General features: G+C 48.2%; 3 protein-coding genes across 8 annotated transcripts; 1 reads left to right on the forward strand and 2 right to left on the reverse strand.

Moving 5' to 3' along the window:
• Window positions 1–739: 739 nt before the first annotated feature.
• Window positions 740–4,081, reverse strand: LOC120458474 (serine proteinase stubble). 2 transcript variants are annotated; one of them, XM_039646133.1, is made up of 7 exons: window positions 3,114–4,081; window positions 2,877–3,043; window positions 2,518–2,822; window positions 1,702–2,221; window positions 1,535–1,642; window positions 972–1,070; window positions 740–910 (listed from the first exon to the last, which is right to left on the reverse strand). In XM_039646133.1, exons 2-7 carry the CDS (start codon window positions 2,938–2,940, stop codon window positions 843–845), a joined length of 1,164 nt encoding a protein of 387 aa, XP_039502067.1. In that variant the 5' UTR covers window positions 2,941–3,043; window positions 3,114–4,081; the 3' UTR covers window positions 740–842. The 2 variants fall into 2 exon arrangements, with proteins under 2 accessions (XP_039502067.1, XP_039502065.1); XM_039646131.1 differs by having other exon boundaries at window positions 2,877–4,081.
• Window positions 4,082–4,162: 81 nt separating this feature from the next.
• Window positions 4,163–5,312, forward strand: LOC120458475. 2 transcript variants are annotated; one of them, XM_039646134.2, is made up of 4 exons: window positions 4,163–4,548; window positions 4,613–4,698; window positions 4,800–4,950; window positions 5,010–5,312. In XM_039646134.2, exons 1-4 carry the CDS (start codon window positions 4,290–4,292, stop codon window positions 5,180–5,182), a joined length of 669 nt encoding a protein of 222 aa, XP_039502068.1. In that variant the 5' UTR covers window positions 4,163–4,289; the 3' UTR covers window positions 5,183–5,312. The 2 variants fall into 2 exon arrangements, with proteins under 2 accessions (XP_039502068.1, XP_039502069.1); XM_039646135.2 differs by having other exon boundaries at window positions 4,407–4,548; window positions 4,629–4,698.
• Window positions 5,313–5,350: 38 nt separating this feature from the next.
• LOC120458403 lies at window positions 5,351–17,148 on the reverse strand. Of its 4 annotated transcripts, none has more exons than XM_039646029.1 (8): window positions 17,004–17,148; window positions 16,389–16,469; window positions 8,160–10,295; window positions 7,929–8,059; window positions 6,590–6,701; window positions 6,272–6,525; window positions 5,870–6,163; window positions 5,351–5,800 (listed from the first exon to the last, which is right to left on the reverse strand). In XM_039646029.1, exons 3-8 carry the CDS (start codon window positions 9,602–9,604, stop codon window positions 5,685–5,687), a joined length of 2,352 nt encoding a protein of 783 aa, XP_039501963.1. In that variant the 5' UTR covers window positions 9,605–10,295; window positions 16,389–16,469; window positions 17,004–17,148; the 3' UTR covers window positions 5,351–5,684. The 4 variants fall into 4 exon arrangements, with proteins under 4 accessions (XP_039501963.1, XP_039501962.1, XP_039501965.1 ...); XM_039646028.2 differs by having other exon boundaries at window positions 16,892–17,146; XM_039646031.2 differs by lacking the exon at window positions 16,389–16,469 and having other exon boundaries at window positions 16,892–17,146.
• Window positions 17,149–18,517: the final 1,369 nt, after the last annotated feature.

An 18,517-nucleotide genomic window follows, 5' to 3' on the forward strand; every position in this document is an offset into this window, starting at 1 on the left:
GAAAACGAAAGTGGCCAAGGCAACGAGTTTTGTCGCTCAACAGGCAACTCGCAACTCGCAGCTCACAACTCACAACTCGCAACTGGCAACTGGCAATTGCATGTTGCTGCTTTTGTCGCCATGACTAATATCCAATTTCGCCTCTCTACCTTCACCATTCCACGCCAAAGAGGAAGTCGCGTTTTCCCTCAAAACTCAAATTGGTGTTTTAGCAAAACCAACAATTGCCGAACAAATTGCAGGCGGAAAATACCACTCAGCAGCATCGAGCCTCGTCTCAAGCGTGACATTTACCTACGGCGCAAAGAAGTTTTCGAACCGCCCCTAATCACTGCCAATTACCAATAACAACTGACCGTTCGATGACACACATTTCGGATTTCATTGCCACCGCTCGACACAGCGACACATGCTCATTGATAGGTTGATGCAGTGCAGCAGTTGCACTGCGCAACAGCAAGATTGGGCAACGCAGGCTGCCTGTGCTTAATGCGCCTAATGTACGAATTACCGCCTGGCAGTTAGGGATTGTGCCATTTGTGGCACTCCACCAAATAGGACGCAACCAGTGACATAACACAACAAGAGGCTTGCTTGTTTTGGGTGGCCACGTTTTCTCTTTTTTGGCGGCGGGTGGCGGCGTTCAAGGTCGGTCTCCAGCCCATTTCCCTAAGTGGCAAACGCTATTACAATAGGCTAATTGTTTTGTTTATTAAATCTAATAAATATTGCGTCTCTGACAGCGGATTGCACGTTGCCATTGCCTAATGCTACGAGCCGTAAACTAATGAGATGTGTTGCATTGCCAAAGGTTCGGAGGGGATTTCTAGGGTCATCTGCAGCTATAGCTCGTTGCGAGCCACCACTTCCTGTATCCACCTCACAGTCTTCTGAACGTTGTGATAAATGCCTGTGAATGGGTATCGCTAAGTTATAGATTTTTATAGACTTAACATGTTTTCTAGTCTCACCTGGCTGATGATCTACTCCGCAACCAAAGCCAGCACTGGTTATGCCCACGAGCACAAAGCGACCGCGCTCCTTGATCACCAGCGGGCCTCCGGAGTCACCTGGGATATGTAATTGGATCAGGTTATTAAATTAGAAGGCTTAATTTGTATATATAACAATGTGTTGAATGAGAAGAATTAATTCCTTAAAGTACCAATATGTTCTTCAAAGCCTTTGATTCGTCTTTCAAAAAATACGCAACTTTGTTTAACGGAACTAGAACTTTTTATGATTTGTATGAAACGGTTTTTAAAGTATAGTCAGTAGCATTTAAACACCTAATTTAAAAGCTCAGCCTGAAAGTATGCATTGATACCTGGCTAAACTACGCTGCGTCTTATAAAATGAGCCACAAATGTGCCTAAATTTATTCGATTTACACAGAGTAAATATATGTAAATACATAAGTACCACCCTAAACAGAAAAATTCTGCGAAACGAGCTCAAATATAATATTCATATTTTATATTGGCCTAAGAACGTTAGGAGGAAGTAAAGCAACTTCTCAGTATCATTAACTCACCCAAGCAGGCATCCATGTGGCCATCGGAATGTCCGGCGCAGAACATCTCGGCCTTGATCTCGACATTGATCTGTTTGCTCTCGTGCCAGCGAATGCAGTCTAGTGTGGCTGGAACACGAAGAAGCATAATTACAGAGCACCATATAGGAATAGGATTCTGCACTCACTTATGATGGGAACACTGGCGACTTGCAGCATATTGGTGCCCGCGTGGCCCATGTGCGCCTCCGTCTTGCCCCACCCGGCAATCAGACCCTTGCGCCCAATAAGCCGGATCGGATACTGCGGCAGGCAGATGGGCAGGATGTGCTCCGTGAAGGACGTCGGCTGGGCCAGCTTCAGCAGAGCCAGGTCATACCTGTCCGGCTGGGTCATGCGGAAGTTGAAGCGCGGATGGATGATCTTCTGCAGCACTCCGTGCTTCTCCACGGGCAGCGGCTCGTGGATGTGACCCAGATCCTGCGTGTCCAGCTCCCCCAGGTACACAGTGATGTCAGCTAGGTGCGCCTGCTGGATGCAGTGGGCGGCCGTGGCCACCATGTTGGCCGAGATGAGCACCCCGCCGCACTGATACTCCGCGATGCGGATGTGCGCCTGCCACGGATACTCCGCAAACTGCGCCGGGCGTCCGCCAATAATGCGCTTCTGAAGCGTGTTCTGCGACGTCCGTGGCAATCCGCACTCGGGCTGTGAATGGGTAGTAATGATTATTAAATATTTAGTGTTAAATAGGGTACATAACCTATGTGATGTATATTAATGCGTTAATGCCATTTAAAGGCTTTACATCTGCTTAATCTTTGCACTTTGCCACTCAAAACTACATAGAGTGGGACTATATCAAAATGGAAAACCGCTGAAAATAAGTAACATTTTCATTCTGGCTCTAATTAGGAAAATCCTGCCCGTCTGTCAGTTCAAATTGCTCAATTATCCCGCTCTGCGGCTGCAATGGCTCAATTACTGCAGCTTAGCAGACCCACCTTGGGATTGAGCAGCTCGTTGTCGTCACGTCTGCGCAGCATGATCCGCTTGGGCAGGCTGTTGAGGCTCAGCTTCAGCTTCCCATAGTCCACCAGGCTGGTCAGCGGCGAGGAGGGGGAGTGGTGCTGGTGCTGGTGCGGATGCTGTGCCTCGGCGACGCAGCAGCTGAAGAGCCACTTGTTGCTGCCACATCCCTTCGCGTGCTTGCCGCCTTGGAGCCAGCAGGAGAAGCTCAGCTTGCAGGGCCACACGCCGCTCTGGTGGACGCATTCCGCGGGCACCCCCAGCAGGGTGTTCAGAATATCTGGGGGGGATTGGGTCACTGGAGGCGGAATTCCTACAGAACGCATGTACTCACTGGCTTGGCTGGGACTAGACTGGCAGAGGAGCAGGAGGAGGCACAGCCACAACAGCAACTGCATCTTGGAGTCTGATTCGGGGTCACTATTCGCAATTCACTTCTCCCCGAGGAGGATGACACTCAAACTGAAACACTCATCAGAATGGGCTATAACGCTTTTGTTGCTAATGAAAGCATGACAATTTCTTATTCACTTTTAAGCTGAGAAGAGTTGCTCTGTCGTTTTCTTCTTACGTTTCCTATTATTGCTGCTCCACTTTTACTAGAAGTCGGTGCTGTTTATGGGCCTGTCTGGGTGACTCACGGGGCTCGGGGAGCTTCTCGGTGGAAAAGAGATCTGTGTCCTTGATAGGCGAACAAGTTTCGGGGTCGCTTGCAAATGGGTCGTTGGCGGGGCTAATGGATTTTTATATAACAATCATAATGGGAACTATGCCAATTCTTTGCTGACTGGCTCGATGACACAGTTTTCCGATCAGTTTTACTTTTCCCAGCAGCCACGCACCTGCGTTTCACACCACATTTTTGTACTCCGATTTCTGAGAAGAGTTCTGCTATTCTTCCGGGGAATAGGCCACAACCGCACGAGCCGCTGGCCAAACGCAAACTAACTTCACGCCATTAGTCAAGAAAGACGCAGCAACAGGTTGCTCTTAGTTCTGGTTCGGACTGCTGTTGCTGCTGCTGCTGCTGCTGCCACCAGTTGAAGTGACTGCTGTCTCAAGTTGCTGCTGCTGCTGCTGTTGCTGCTGCTGCTGCTTCACATGTGCTGCCCGATCTTCTTCATCATCACGGCTAATTATTACGAAATGCTGATGACGCCGCCAGCGGCGCAGGAAATGTTCTCCCAGTCTATTATAATTATTTTATGCGACATAATTGCAAGAACCGCTGCCATCTCTAGCCGGAATGGGAGCAGCTCAGTTCACCGGCGGCAAACGGATTGCTTTTGGGGTTAGGCCATCTCGGCAAGGGAGAACCACTAACCGAAATGGAGGCCACACATTCATTTATGTAACTTTCTAATTTGTCGCCACCTGGGCGGATTAGCATATTAAATAGGGTTCTTAAGTGTCGCCCATTTAAGTATCGTTGGGTAGAAAAGTGAAAATGAATTCCAAAGACCCAAGAAACAAAAACTCATTTGTCATTCCCCCATGTTTTTAGTATGGCTTAAATAACTACGCATGTTTGATTCAAACACGAAGCCATCACAAATATGATGTTTGGTGTAAAAGAAGCAGGCCCTGATTCCCAGCACTCCTGTCACCTGGTTTCCACTCGTCTGGCCTTCAGTACATCGTTGTTTGTTCTGTTGCAAACACCAACAAACCCCAACAGACCCTAACAAACCCCAAACAGCACATTCCGGCAAAAAGCACGTTAAGTTGGAGCACAACAAGCGGTAACATGGCCCCCAACAATCCATCGCATCCTGGTGGAAAGGCATCCGCCGTGGCGATGGCCGCCAGCCACACAATCTCGTACGTGCAGTGCCAGAACCTGAAGTACAACGTCATCATCCTCGGCTGGCTGGGCGTGATCATTTCCAGCGTCATCCTGGGCAGCTCCGCCCTGACCATCCACGTGCGTCCCGACATCGAACTGCTGCTCAACCAGTGGCCCATGAACTTGGTCCCGGTTGAGGAACAGCAGCTACTGATCAATTGTGAGTACTGCCCGATATAAAGCACTAACCTTGGGACTACCCAGTAATGGTTACTTAACCCCAGTGTTGACCATCTTTAGCTCCATTGTGTACGGACTGTCGCTGATCAACATGGGCGTCAGTCTGCTGCTGCTAATTGGTATTGCCCGGGTAAGTAAAATAGGTGGATATTGTGTACTGTTTGAATTGGTTCTTTTTATTAAACTTACACTTATTAAAATTCAAAGCCATACTAAGTGTATCTTCAACAGGACTCAAGTTGCCTTATTTATCCCTGGTTGATCTATCACGGCGTTATTTTTGGCTTCGGTCTTTATTTGGGGGTTTTCTACGCGACCGCAGGTCTGTTTATTGACCTGTCGAGCTTTCTAATGTGTCTGCTGGTGTTCACCCTTGTGCTGGGTAAGCCCAGTTTATCTTGACCCAATGATCCCAATCATGTCCGCGTGTCTCTGCCTCAGTTATATTTTACAAGATCTATCACGAGGTCTTCACCCTATTCCGCGTGATGGAGCAGCAGTCGAAGAATGGGGCAATGGACGGGCTCTACTACCAGGATGCGGAGAATGGATGGACTGCGGCTGGGGTTCCCTTTCAGCATGTTTATGTGCCGCGTCTGCCGATCCAAAAGTAACATCACCAGTGACAAATTCCAGACCCAGACTGCAACACCAACAGCAACGAATAGAAAAAGTAGAAAAATATGACATTTGGACTGCGTTTGTACGATTAATAAACGTTTCACGGGTTCGAATTCATTTCAATATTTGTATAATTTATTTACACACGAAATGGAGTTCATAAATAGTTTTAAAATTACATAACAGCGCATATGACTAAGTAAATTAAACCGTAATTATCAGTTATAATTAATTTAAGGCTTATGTGTTTGCAGATATTTCGCACACGCGTGTATCTATCTCATAGATACACACTAAGAGTCCTAACTGCTAACTTGTACTGCGCTAATTTATATCTTAAGCTAAATTGTATTTCTTGTGTAACCATAAATTAGGCGGCGTGGATCGGAAGCGGAGCAAGGAGCAGGAGCAGAATGAAGTGAGTTATGTACAAAACAATCTGTGGCCCACTTAGCAGGCAGGTGCGAATGCGATTGCGATTGCGATGAGAATAAGTTAGATGTTCATCGTGAGTCCGACGACATAGGACACCCAGTCCACGGTCTTGCTGACGCTGTGATAGATTCCCGGCTGGCCGCGGGACGCGCAGGAGTAACCAGCAGAGACCACACCTGCAGGAGATCAATCATATTAGTTAATAGTTCCTACATAAGGGGATCTGTCCATTTGTCAACACCCACCAATAAGGTACCAGCGCCCGTTCTTGTCGTGCATCAAAGGTCCTCCGGAGTCGCCCTGGCACGAGTCCTTGCCTCCGTTGCGGTAGCCCGCGCAGAGCATCTCCTGGTAGATGACCACATTAATGCCGTTCTGCCGGTGCCAGCGCTCGCAGATCCGGTTCTCGATCACGGGCACATCCACGGCCTGCAACGTCTTGGGACGCAGCCGGGAGCCCGGGTTCAGAGCTCCCCAGCCGGCGGCCCAGCCAAACTTGCCCAGGAAGTCCTCGTTCTTCTCGGGCAGGCAAATCGGAGCTGGAAGTTAAAACAAATATAAGTTCTCTGATCCTTACACATAGTTAAAATTAAGTTGTAATGATTATTAGTTCACTCATTCTATTCCAATTTTCCGGGAAAACTCACCTATGTGGGGCATGAAGTGCACGGTGCGCTCTAGCGTCAGCACGGAGATGTCGAAGCGGTCGGCCTGCGGCGTGAACTTGAAGTACGGATGCACGTCGATCCGGCGGACGCCGAAGGTGTAGGCAGGCAGCGGCTCCACGGCCGAGTTGATCACGTAATCGCCCAGCGTGACATGCACCTGGCGCGGAGTGGCCCGGGCCACACAATGGCCGGCGGTGACCACGTGCCGGCGCGAGATCAACGAACCTCCGCACCTGGGGAAAATCAGGGGCTACTTAGTTTCAGGTAGGAGGAAGTCGACACCAGGAGGATGCTTACCGGGAGGAGCCGATGCGGATGTAGGCCTGCCAGGGAAAGGAGCCGAAGCCCGCATCATCGCCGCCCACAATGCGCCGCTGGGCGGTCTGCTTGGCCAGCGAAATGCCGCAGCCTGAAAGGGAAAGGAGTCGGATGAGTTGGAACCACGCACCAGGATCTCTTCGCATAGGGGGATTGGGTATCTGGGATCGGGTTAGTGGAAGCATTAACAACGGGGCGACCACCAAGCAAGCAGTTAGGCAAACAAGCTGCCGGGTTCAGATCAGCTTTCTAGAGTCGAGTCGTCGTAGCGTCTTGATGGGACTTGAGGTCTTTGTTTCGTCGTGGCCTAGACTCGGACGTGGAGCGTAATGCCGTTAAACTATGTGGCTTAATATATATGTCTTAATTATCATTAGCGTGCTGTGGTAATAAACATGCTCATGCCGGGCAATTAAACTCATTTCGTATATCTCCGCTGTCTCTTATTCGATGGACGGTGGGAGGTGCCTCCTTCGCGGGTGGCTTTTGCTTGGATTAGGTGGCGTGCGTGGTTAGTGGCATCTTCGGTCCACATGCGGCTTAATTAGGCACTGAAAACCACCCAAGAGTGTAACAATAACAAATGCGAGTTACGAGTTACGAGTTACGAGTGCATAACTACGAGTACATAACAAAACGAACTACTAAACATACGAAAATTGTTAGGGGTGGCATGCAAATTATTTCTCAACTATTTCTCAATTGAGCATTGGAACATGGTTCTGGGTAATTGGTACTGGGGTTTGGATTCGGGTTGGGGTTTAGTGTGCACGTGCTTGGATTGGATTCAATCAATTTGGCTTTCAACCGATCTGAGGCTGCCACACTCACTGGGTTCGTTGTTCACGGGTCCGTAGTTCTTTTGCGGCAGATCGGTGAGATCTACGGCATTGCCGACGAAGTCCGAGCTGCCCAGATTGGCCGACTTGGCCGTGCGGTGGCAACAGCCGCGCAGCAGTCCGTCGCAGGTGCCCTGAATGAGGCCGCCGGAGAGCCAGCAGCCCAGGAAGAACTCGCACGTGCCGCCCCGGTGCTGGCACTCCGTGTCCGTTGTGATGTCGACTGTCGAATGGGAATCGAAGTTGCAATCGGTATGTTCTCGTGTTCGGGCGGGGTGTTCTGTGTGGGCGTGTCTGAGTTCTGGCTTGGATTCTAGACTTTCTTGGTGAAGGGGAGAGGGAGGGGGGTTACGTGGCCTAGTGCAAGCAGTTTCCCAGCAGCTGACTGACCCCTTCCTAAGCCCTACCGAATGCGGGTGGTGGAGGGTGGAGGGCGGAGGGCGGAGGGGTTGAGATCGGGTCGGGGACGTGCCACTTACCTTTCTCCTTGAACGTGCTCGCCGACTGCGGACTGCTGGTCGCCTCCGAGGCGCTGTCCAGCTCCTGCAGACTGTAGTCATTGCGCACATCCTGCACGGCGGCCAGTTCGTTGATGCCAAAGTTCTGGTCCCTGTGCGAAAGCAAGGCATTAAGTAAATATTCATATCAAAGATATTCGAAGGAGCTTAGCTTTAACAGATGAATATAAGGAAACAGCTTCAATTTCTTACCTGAAAGCAATGTTATCGCTGAAGTAGACTCCGTTTCCGGAGGGACCGCTGCTGCCGCCGGCGGGTCCACTGGGTCCGGTGGTGCCCACGTTGTCGTTGGTGGGGAAGACGACCCGTGGACTGCGAGAGGACTTGTAGGGGTAGTAGCGGCTCTTGCGGGTTCCCTGGTACTCGCTGGGTCCCACGTACTCCTGGAAATTCTTCTGCGGCCCAAACTGGCGGACCGGAGCAGGAGGACCAGTGCGGAACTCAGTGTCGCCGAAGTAGAAGCCTCTCTGGGGTCGCTGTTGCGGGAGTGCGGTGATCGGTCCATTGATGTCCCCGAACTTGGTCACGTCGTCGCGGTAGAGCTTGAGGCCGTGCGGCTTGGAGTTGCTCACCAGGCCGGGAAACTCGAAGCTGGAGGACGAAGCCGTGTCCGAGTCAAAGTAGAGCTGCCGGGTGTGCCGCGTCTCGTGCTGCTCGTACTGAGTGGGCGGTGGAACGGGAGATGCGTCCTCGCTGTACGGCTGGGGCTCATAGCCTCCGGCACTGGTGTCCCCGAATATGGGGTTGTCCTCGCGGTAGGCCTGCGGGTGGAAGGGGCTGGCGGGCTTCAGGCTGTAGCTGGGAAATTGGAAGCCCACCCGACGACTGGTGTTCTCCGGCTCGGCGTACTCCAGCTTGTCCGTGGAGCTCGCGGCAGCCAGGAGATCGCTGCGTTCAGTTCGCTCGGGACCCAGTTCCAATGCAAGAGGTTGCTGCTCCCCTCCAGATCCTTGGATGGCCAGCTCGGCGCCAAATTCATGGGCCGCGGCGGCCACTCCATCGGCCGGAGGTCCCAGCGTGGAGAGCGTGGCGTTCCGGCTGGGACGCAGTTGCAACAGCGCCGTGGATCCATTATCCGCATCCGTCTGCAGCGGTATGTACATGTAGTTGCGCCGGCGACCCTGACGCGTCACATTCTCCGGCATCGTGGGCACCAACTGCTTGGGCACCGTGATGAGCTCACCCTGCGGCAGTTCCACGGATGGAGCGGGAATGATCTCCACGGCGGGGTCGGATCGCCGCTGGGCAGTGGTGGAGAAGCCACCAAACTGACGGGCGGTGCGATAGGAACCGAAGGACTGCACCACCGTGCCGTCGTTGCGCTGGCGCAGGTCCTTAAAGCTGATGTCGTCCTGCCGGCTGAAGCTCTGGTGCGGCGCATAGAGATTGCGTGCGGTGGAGGGCGTGGTGGCCGCCGACGCCGCCGTCGCCGCTGCCGTTTGCCAGGGCAGCAGCTGGTGGCCGGTGAGGAGGGCGGCCGTGGTCACCGAGGTGGTGGGCGTGGCCGCGGACGAGGCGCAGCAGCAGTAGGCGCAGAGACTAACGGCCAACGCCAGACGGCTCCATCTCCACGTGTTGCGTGTGCTCCGGCTGATGGTGGTGGTGTGGGTATTGTTTCTGTCGGTGGCCACTAACATCTTACATCGAGCAGGATGAGCGGCGGTGAATGGTGGTTGTCGGGTGGTGGTAATGACACTGGCTCCAATTAAGGTGCAGCCGCACAACTTCCTGCTCAGCGCCGCCTGAACTTGAAAACCAAACGCTGAACGCACCGAATGCCGCCCAATCCGATCCGGTCCCAACTGAGCTGGTCCGTTTCGCTTTTCCTACGCTCCGCTGGCTGCTCTGCTGCAAAAGTGGATTCCAAGTGCTGTCAGCTGCGTGCTGCGTTCATTGATCTCCCCACTGGATTTTGGCCTGGGTATCGGCTTTTGGGATTTTCCGATTTTCTGATTTTCTGATTTTCCGGCGCGGCTCGGCGCGGCGGCTCTGTTACAATTCAGCTGGATTTGCGGCAATCTGTGTGCCTGCCGCCGATAGCTCAGTGGTAGGTAGCTCGTGTGGCAAGTTGCCGGTTTCGTTGCCAGTTGAATTGGTCCGGGTGCTGGGATGGGTTGCAAACAACGTTGGCGTTGGCGATGGTGGGATGTTTGGGTATGTGCTCGTGGGTCCGGCGGTTATTGGTCTGTGCTGCTCCAATGGCAATTATTTCAATTGCTGTTGACGCTCTAACAGCGGCGTTTCAGGCGGTTTCGTTCGGTTGCATGCTGCACCGCATCGCGACAACGTCCACGAAGAGCTCTGGCCACGAATCACTTCCTTAATTGCCTGCAACGGATAAACACAAACATTATCAGTGGTGGACGTGGACCGGTTTATTTCGGCAATTAGGAGTGGGTGTAAGCCCAGCTCGAGTACTAAAATGACTGCTGTAATCATCGCTTTGCGCATTAAATTCCCATTAATTCCGTAGTTAATGACTTTTAAATCACCAATTTGGGCGAAAACCCGTTTAGCAGAGGTGCACTTGCCACTGCAACACGCGTTTCCTTGGTCACACATGTCACAGCTGGGCTTTTGGAAACCCGTCGTCGCCGCGATAAAAGCAGCTCGGAAAACTGGAAAAACCATCATCAGCAGCTGCCTGGCTGCTAGCAGTGTTTTTATTTTATTTAATTTCTTTTTTACTTTTTGCGCATTTTTTGTCTAATTTTTGGCCTTTTCTCCCCCTTCTCTTTTTACGTTTCACGTTTAACGATAGAAGGAAATGAATGAATGCAGTGAACAGCGCATTAAAAGCAAGTACGAATCGCAGTTCAGTACCCTGTACCCGCCTGCATTGAAGGTATATTGGGATTTCTGCAAGGCATTATTACGGAACAAATTAAACGGGAAAATAAATATGAAAGTCGATGGTTGTTTGACTGCTCTTTCTTTTAAGCCGTGCTGAATTCTAAGAGACTGAAGAATATTTTAAGAAATGTTTGAGTGATCTACTATCTTGAAAATAGCTGATTTTCCTAAGTGGGCGGATTCAATTGATAACTTCACTTTGAAATAGAGTTGCTTGGAGCAACTAAAATATATATTTGTAGCGATGGAGTTTTGTATAATAATTGAATTTGCTATTATAAATTGCTATTTCATTTAAATGAAACATCATGTGTCTTGTGACTAAAGTATTCTACCAGGGTCAGAACTCCTAGTCCGATTGGAAAACCGTGCTAGTCAACTGGCGGTTCAGCCATCGAAAGTAAGAGTTAGCCAGCTTTTTGCTCTGCTCGGCAGCGATGCAGTTGAAGTCGGCGTGTTTTCACTTTCATTTGGAGTTCAAGCACCACGGAGCAGCTGGTCGGCGAATGGTTTTTGCTTATTTGCCGCTCCGGCGAGCGCTTCCTTTAAATTTGTGCAAACTTGACACTTTGAACTTGATCTGCGGTGTGGATCTGCGCCGGCTGTCGATTTTCCGATTCCGATGTACCAGGAAGTTGCCTCCCGAAAACGTGACTCGGCGCTTCGACAGCTTTGCATAATGGTTAACACATTTTGCGGACACTTTATGTATAGACGGTGGTTATGAAATATTTTTTGGCGACTTAACAGGTTTTGCCAGCTTGGGCTCTTGCTTTTTCTCGGATGTTTTCCCTGCTGACGCACCGTGATGCAACCGTTGCAAAACTCAATTTACATTTCGGACAGTTCGGACGCTAAGTTCGGGTTAATCCCGATCCATGAGCCCATGTCCGGCCCACTGGATCTCTCCTGGATCGGGTTACGTAAGCCTGCACTTCACTGACAGCTGCCCCATCATCGTGATTACCATCCTCATAATTATGATCACCAGCACAATCACAATAAGCATGCGTGTTGTTTCCATATGGCATATGGAAACGGCCTTGAGTGAAGGACGCCGGAAACTGGCTTTCTGCGGCCATTTCTCTTTCTGCGGCTCTTACGCATAATTTACAATCGCTTTGTTGTGCTGTCCGCTTTCAGTTTATTTGTTTAAATTAAAAATACTCGGCTGGAACCTACGGCAAGGGTCGCTGAAGCCACATAGAGCCCCGATTCCACGTATCCCTCGCCCGCAACTCCATAACTTTTGTTTTAGTTCGGCGCTGGCAGTGAAAGTTTTTTTCTGCTGCAAACAATGCGTCGTTCACTTTGTTTCGTTTCCAATTCGTTGTAAGCAAGCGATTTTGTTGCTTTTCAGCTTGTAATTGAGATAAATGCATTTTAAATGAGCCGCCGCAGCTGCAGCAGCAACAGCAGCAGCAACAGCAGCAGCAACAGCAGCAGCAACTGATTGCAGTTGCAGTTGCGTATGCAGATGCAGATGCAGATGCGACAGTCCAACGCTCATTGCATTTGGGCACTCGATTATGCGTCTCAAGCAGAAAGACCAGAAAGACTTTTCTTTTATCTGGCCACGCATAATTCACGACAAATGAATTCTCCCCGCCGCCGAAGACAATGGCTAATGCCCCGGATGACAATGGTAATGGCTGCAGCCGCAGCAACATCATCTGCAACATCGGCAACATCTTCAACAATGGCAACACAAAAGCGCAGCCAAAAGTTGTCATTTTAGTTGTCTCCCGTTTGTCGCTGGCTGATGAGTTGCGCATAAAGAAAATGCAAGACAAGCCGAGCCAGCGGCTAAGGAAATTTTTATGCATTTTGTTGAATTGGGGGAAAATGGGTAAATTATGGAGGAGGGACCCAAGCGCTTGCCTAATAAATTAGGAAAACCGAATGAAAAGAGATGAAACTGCTTTCATGCCATTTCCAAGTTCGCGGCTCCTTAAAGAAACCAGCCGCGAACAATGCCTCTGCTTTAATTGTAAGCAAAGTTTTATTTCTTGTGCCATAAACAAAATTAGTAAGCATAGCACAGACTTCCAAATGGGCTCGAAATCAAAAAATGCGTATATTTTTAAATAAATGAATGTACGAGTACGTATGTACAATGTGAAATGTAAATAGAATTAGTTAGTTATATATTTGTGCTTGCCTAAGCTAGTTTCCTTTAACATCATTTAATTAAATATATTTTCTATTCGAAAATGAACTTAAATTTCTATAACATTACTTATATCTTTAGGAAGTTAGGACATCAAATACATTTGAGTAATTTGAATTTTTATGCAAAAATCGTGGTTAATTAAAGCTGACTATAGCAAGCACTTACTGTACTTCTTCGTCAGATAAACGCAAACCCATTTTTCAAGTTTTTCCAACTTTTCATTGGCTAAACGCTTACATTTATTTAAGCTAGCAATCAAGAGACGATCGCAGCAACCACAAAATTGATAGCCGCTCCTCTCCACCGATCCACTCCCACTTCCAATCCAAAAGCCACTTTCGGCGGTTGTCGTCTTGGCAAAGTGGAATTAAAATAGATTTGCTCAATTATTTTGAATTGCTACCATTTGCAATTACGAATTGTTTGCACAAGCCGAAAGGTTAAACCCATTTGACTTTCCCACCACCACCACCAGCACCACCAGCACCCATCGCTCAAGTGGGTCAAACAGCTGCGCTCGTCTTGGCCTGGCCAAAGCCAAATTAGTTGGAAATCGGTGTCGTGCCATTGGCACATTTCAGTCCGCCCCAAAACAGAGGCGACAACAAACGCTAACATACACACACACATTAGAGCCCCGAAAGTTGGGTAAGGTAAGTGCCGTTGTAAGCCGCAGCCCAGAGCGTTTCAACACGCCCGTCCGTCCACATAATCAATCGATGGCCAGAAGATGGCACCTCTGACGTCTTCCCTCCACACACACACACTCAAGCAATCTGCGGAGTGTTAATTATTATTCCATACGTAGGCTGATGCGCAATTGTTACGAATGTGTTAAGTCAACACCGGCAGCAGCAGTAGTAGCAGCAGCAGCAGCAAAGTGTTAAGAAGTGGCCGAGTGTAGACCATGGCAACAGCAAAAACAAAAGCTGAGGGGTCTATATGTGTAGCATGGCATGCAAATCGCGCACACAACACCAGCACTGATGATTATGCAATTAGCGCCACTAACACCGATACAGGAGCACACGGCTCATGAGCCATATTAATCAATGGATTGTGAGAGCGCTACGACTGACGATTAGATAAGCGCAATAAACTCTGGAGAATTTCGTGCTAATGACTCGTGCCGTGCTGTAAAATATTAATTATTATGAAAATGCCCTCTTGAAAAACGTAGGCAACGAACTTGACAAGAAGAGGGAAAATTTAGGAGGAATTTCGATCCAGCGATCCAAATCAAAGCAGCTCATAGATGTTTGTGCGAAATTTCCCCCGAAGAAAAACAAAAGATCTAAGCAACAAACTTGCCCAAATCTAAACGGCTGCAAGAAGTTTGGGTGAAATTTTGTGAGGGAAAAACAAAAGACTCAGGTCACAAACTTACGCCTGCCGGAGGTGAAGCTCGTTCAGATTTAAATAATAAGCTGGCCCAAAGTCAGGAGCTACTGCGTTCAACTCCCCCTCAAAACTAAAAAAAAAAAACAAAAAAAAAAACAGACAGCCCAATTAACAACAACAAGCCGATAAACAAACAATCCGAATGCATAATAAACTGAACTCGAAGCGGAGAAGAAAAAATGATGAAAACAAAAATTGGGAAATCATTTGCATGAATCCAGCAACAATTTTTGAGTATTTCGATTGGCTTACATAAGCCAACAGTGCACAAAGAAGGTAAGCGAGTGAAAAACATTTACATAAAGCATCAAAAAGAAAATAAAAGCAAGGCGAATGAAGCCAAGAAATCCATGGCCATGGTCACAATTTGGCGGAACTTGTTTTCCAGCGCCTGGGTCGTATTTTTCGGATTTTATTACACGACGAAAAGGGTCCCAAATCCCTAACCGGATTTAAGGGGGCACAGCAGCAGCTCCCAAAATTAAGTTATTTGTGTCGGGCTGCTGGAAAGAAAGTTCTCAGCCAATTCATATATGTATGTACATAAATATGGCACCTTTAAGTATTCGAGTATATGTACGTACATATATACAGTAGCATGCTCCAGAGAGCAGGCCGAGCAGAGCAATACGAGTTTCTCCGCTTATGCAATAAGCCAGCCCTATATTGAAAAAGCCAAATAAAACAAAATAAAACCACTTGAGGAAAACGTAAGGTAAAGAGATGTTACCAAAAAATAAAAAGGCAGCGTCGGCGTTCGGCGTTCGGTGTTGCTGATAATGAAGTTCATGTCATACTTATACACACAGACAGCAGTACGAAAGTATATTGTGTAGTCGACACAAGAAATCGACGGAGCCATAAAAACGTTGCCAAATAATTTGTGGCCCAAGCTGCAGTTAACCAAATTGGGGCTAAGACGATGCGCCTCTCTTTTTCCCACTTCGGCTTTTGCCTTTTGACTCATTTCACATTTCGTTTGCCCTTCTTTTACGCACTTTTGTATGTGGCTCAGTATTTATGTTTTCCGGTTTCTCGCTTCTTTCCTTTTTGCATTTCGTTGTCTTTTATTTGTTTTATTGGCGACTTGACATGGTTTTTTGTTTCAACCATTTCGGGCCAACCTATTTATTATTCCAAGTCAGTGTCGGTTATACAATAATTATCAAGCTGTTAATGTGCAAACGCATTGAATAATCGACCGCATTTTGACATTGTTTTTTGGGCTATCAATTATGACATTTGAAGTTCATGTTTGATGTCACAACTTGAAAACTTTTAACTTGAAAAAAGGCTTCTAAGCTTGGTTTAAGTAATATAATTAGTAGTATCAGTAATATGTACTACAATTTACTTTTCCCAATCTTTTGATTTGTGTATGTCTAGGCTTACGCGAATTTGGTACGTGAAGTACATCATATTTTACAATAAGAAACAATATATATAGGTATACATGAAATAAATGGACTTCAGACTTCACTTTGGAAGGAAGTGTTTGTTTTGCTAGCCAGCTGTGCCCCAAATTACATTCGCATGCAGTAAGAGCAACTAAAACCATAGTACACCGGATTCTAGCTGTCGGGAATGATCGAAATACATATACGTATGTATAACTTATATGGCAGGTGTTATGCCAAAACCACGAGCACTACCCTGCCGGGACACCCTGATGCATCGAATGCGGTGGATTATGTGTCCAGGCATTTTGCAAGCATTTAAGCGCAAATACTTTCCACATTTTGCAAGCGACTACGACCACGCCATGAGGTTTGCGTTTTATGCATTTGGCAGAGTGGTGCGAGTATATGGTAAGATTTATTAGATAATGACGCTTTACTTTTGCACCATAACTGAGTAGTTTCTTTTTCTGCGGTTCGTGAGCTGTGCGAATGTTGCAACGTCCAAATGATTTAACCGCTGGAGGCGCCAACCATCGTAAAGCGTCAATTTGCGGGTCTTAACTAAGCGAATTTAATCAAAATGTGGCTTCTCACCTGCGAGGCTGTATTTGAAGTGTGCAGAGAATTAATCCAATTTTTATTGCTGAATTGGGGGGAGGGGGCACAGTGGCAGTACTGTGCGAAATGAGAGAAAGAAATTGTATTAGGATACCGATTACAAATTGCCTGCAATTTATTGGGCTGTTTTCTTTGCACTTTTCATTATTGTTGTTTTGCCGTGTTTTGTTTCGTTCGGTTGAGGCGAGAGTAATAATAAAAGCAAAAATGCTTTTTTTGATCGCTTTTTGCTGCTGGCTGATCGGATCAGCAAACAAGCAGAAATATTGTTCAAAGTCGCTCGCAACAGCAACAGCAGCAGCGCAGCAGCAGCAGCAGCAGCAGCAGCAGCAGCAGCAGCGGCGATTGCGACTCCAATTGCAAAATCAAATCACTTTCACTGTCAGGCGCAGTTTGTTGGGTAAGGGGGTGGCGGGGGACGGGGGACGGTGTTTGCAACTGCAGGCAACTGCAAGCCAAATTCAATCCGTAGCACTCACAATCGCTCGCTCTATCTCTTGAATTTCAGCTATTATTGGTGCCACTTTAATTGCAGTTTTCGGCCAAGTTTCGCCTGGAGTCCTGGGCTTTATCTCAATCCTGCGCACTCACACAGTGGCACTTGCAGCGATCGCGATCACGGCCAAATGGCTCTGGGGATACAACTGCACAGATACGAGCGCGAACCGAAGCTGAGCCGAACTTGAGCGGAACGATGCGCGAACACGACCTTCCCGAGCGACGTCTCAAAGAAGTCTGAACGGTCTGCGCAGGCGCAAAAGCTGAGCCAAGCTGAGCGCGAGCTTTTCGAGCGACTGCGCAGTCGCAGCGCCGCAGCTGCTCTTCCGACGAAGCAGCGGCGAAGCGGTACTGGAAAAATCAGCTGTCTTCCATCCCGCTGACGCCCCCTCTGCCCCTCTGCCCCTCATCCCACTCCCCTGGCCGTGCGTCGATTAGGCAACAATAAATGCACAGACGGGCGTAAAAGATATAAAAGGGGGGGGGGGGGGGGGTCCGGTCCGATGGAGCAGGGAGCAGGGAGCTGGAGTACTGTAACAGCCACCGCATTGTACAAATAATACAAATTATTGCCTAATGCCGGCAGACGTTCGTACACCGCTACACCGAAAGTACTAATGAAATATTAGTGAATACTCGAAATTTGTACAAATGGCGCCCGAACAGGGACCAATATGCAGCATAGGACCCTTCCGCCTTCTGAGTACGGAGTTTCTAATTCTACTACTGTTTAATGAAAACTTTATTATTCTTAAAGATTCTATTCGAAATTGAAATAAAAGAGTCCAGCTCAAAAAGTCTAATTTATTATTAAATAGGATCCTATTTATCTGACCTCTATTAAGTGGTTTTTTTCGGTGTACACATTTCCCCTTTCAGATTCTCCTCGCCACCCTTTTCGTAGCTGCAATTATGATATGAAGTCGTAAAGCATCATTGGCCGCCATGGCCAATAGTAAGCACCATCGTTTTATTTCGGTTTTTGTTGCCGGCCAAACATGACAGCCGCCAATTAAACATTTTCAGTTCATATTTTCCCAATGCCTTTGGCCGCTGAGCGGAGCACCACTAGCCAGATAGCCAGAAAAACAGAAAAAACTGAAAAGCAGAACCCGCAATTCACGAAAGCGTCACAACATTTAATATCTTTTGACAGACTGTGACAGGCTGTGACTCCACCGTGACAGCTAATTGCAGTTGATATGATTGAAATGTACATACACAGGCCAGCGTGTGCGCCTTGTCCAACTGACACCACACTTACCCAGTGGAGATTGAACCAAATTAAGTGCAGAAGTCCAGCCTTTAGTCGTAAAATAATATAAATCTAGAGCGGATAAATAAGAATAAAGTGTAAAATGGATGATTACATTTTAATTGATATGTGAAAGAAACTCACACAAAGATCGCCGGGTTTCAAGTGGACAGACCTTCTGCATCTGCCCACAATTACCTGCGCTGAGTTCAATAGTTGAAGTGTGACAACTCACTAAAGGCCCCAACCAATCGCTCCCCACAATGGTTCATGTGTTGTCTGGTGGGTCCACTCGAGCGATCACACCCGAGCAGTTCAAAGCAGTGGATACTTAACAATTCATAGTCAAGGC

Source organism: Drosophila santomea, chromosome 2L, assembly GCF_016746245.2.
Source record: "Drosophila santomea strain STO CAGO 1482 chromosome 2L, Prin_Dsan_1.1, whole genome shotgun sequence".
Classification (NCBI taxonomy): domain Eukaryota; kingdom Metazoa; phylum Arthropoda; class Insecta; order Diptera; family Drosophilidae; genus Drosophila; species Drosophila santomea.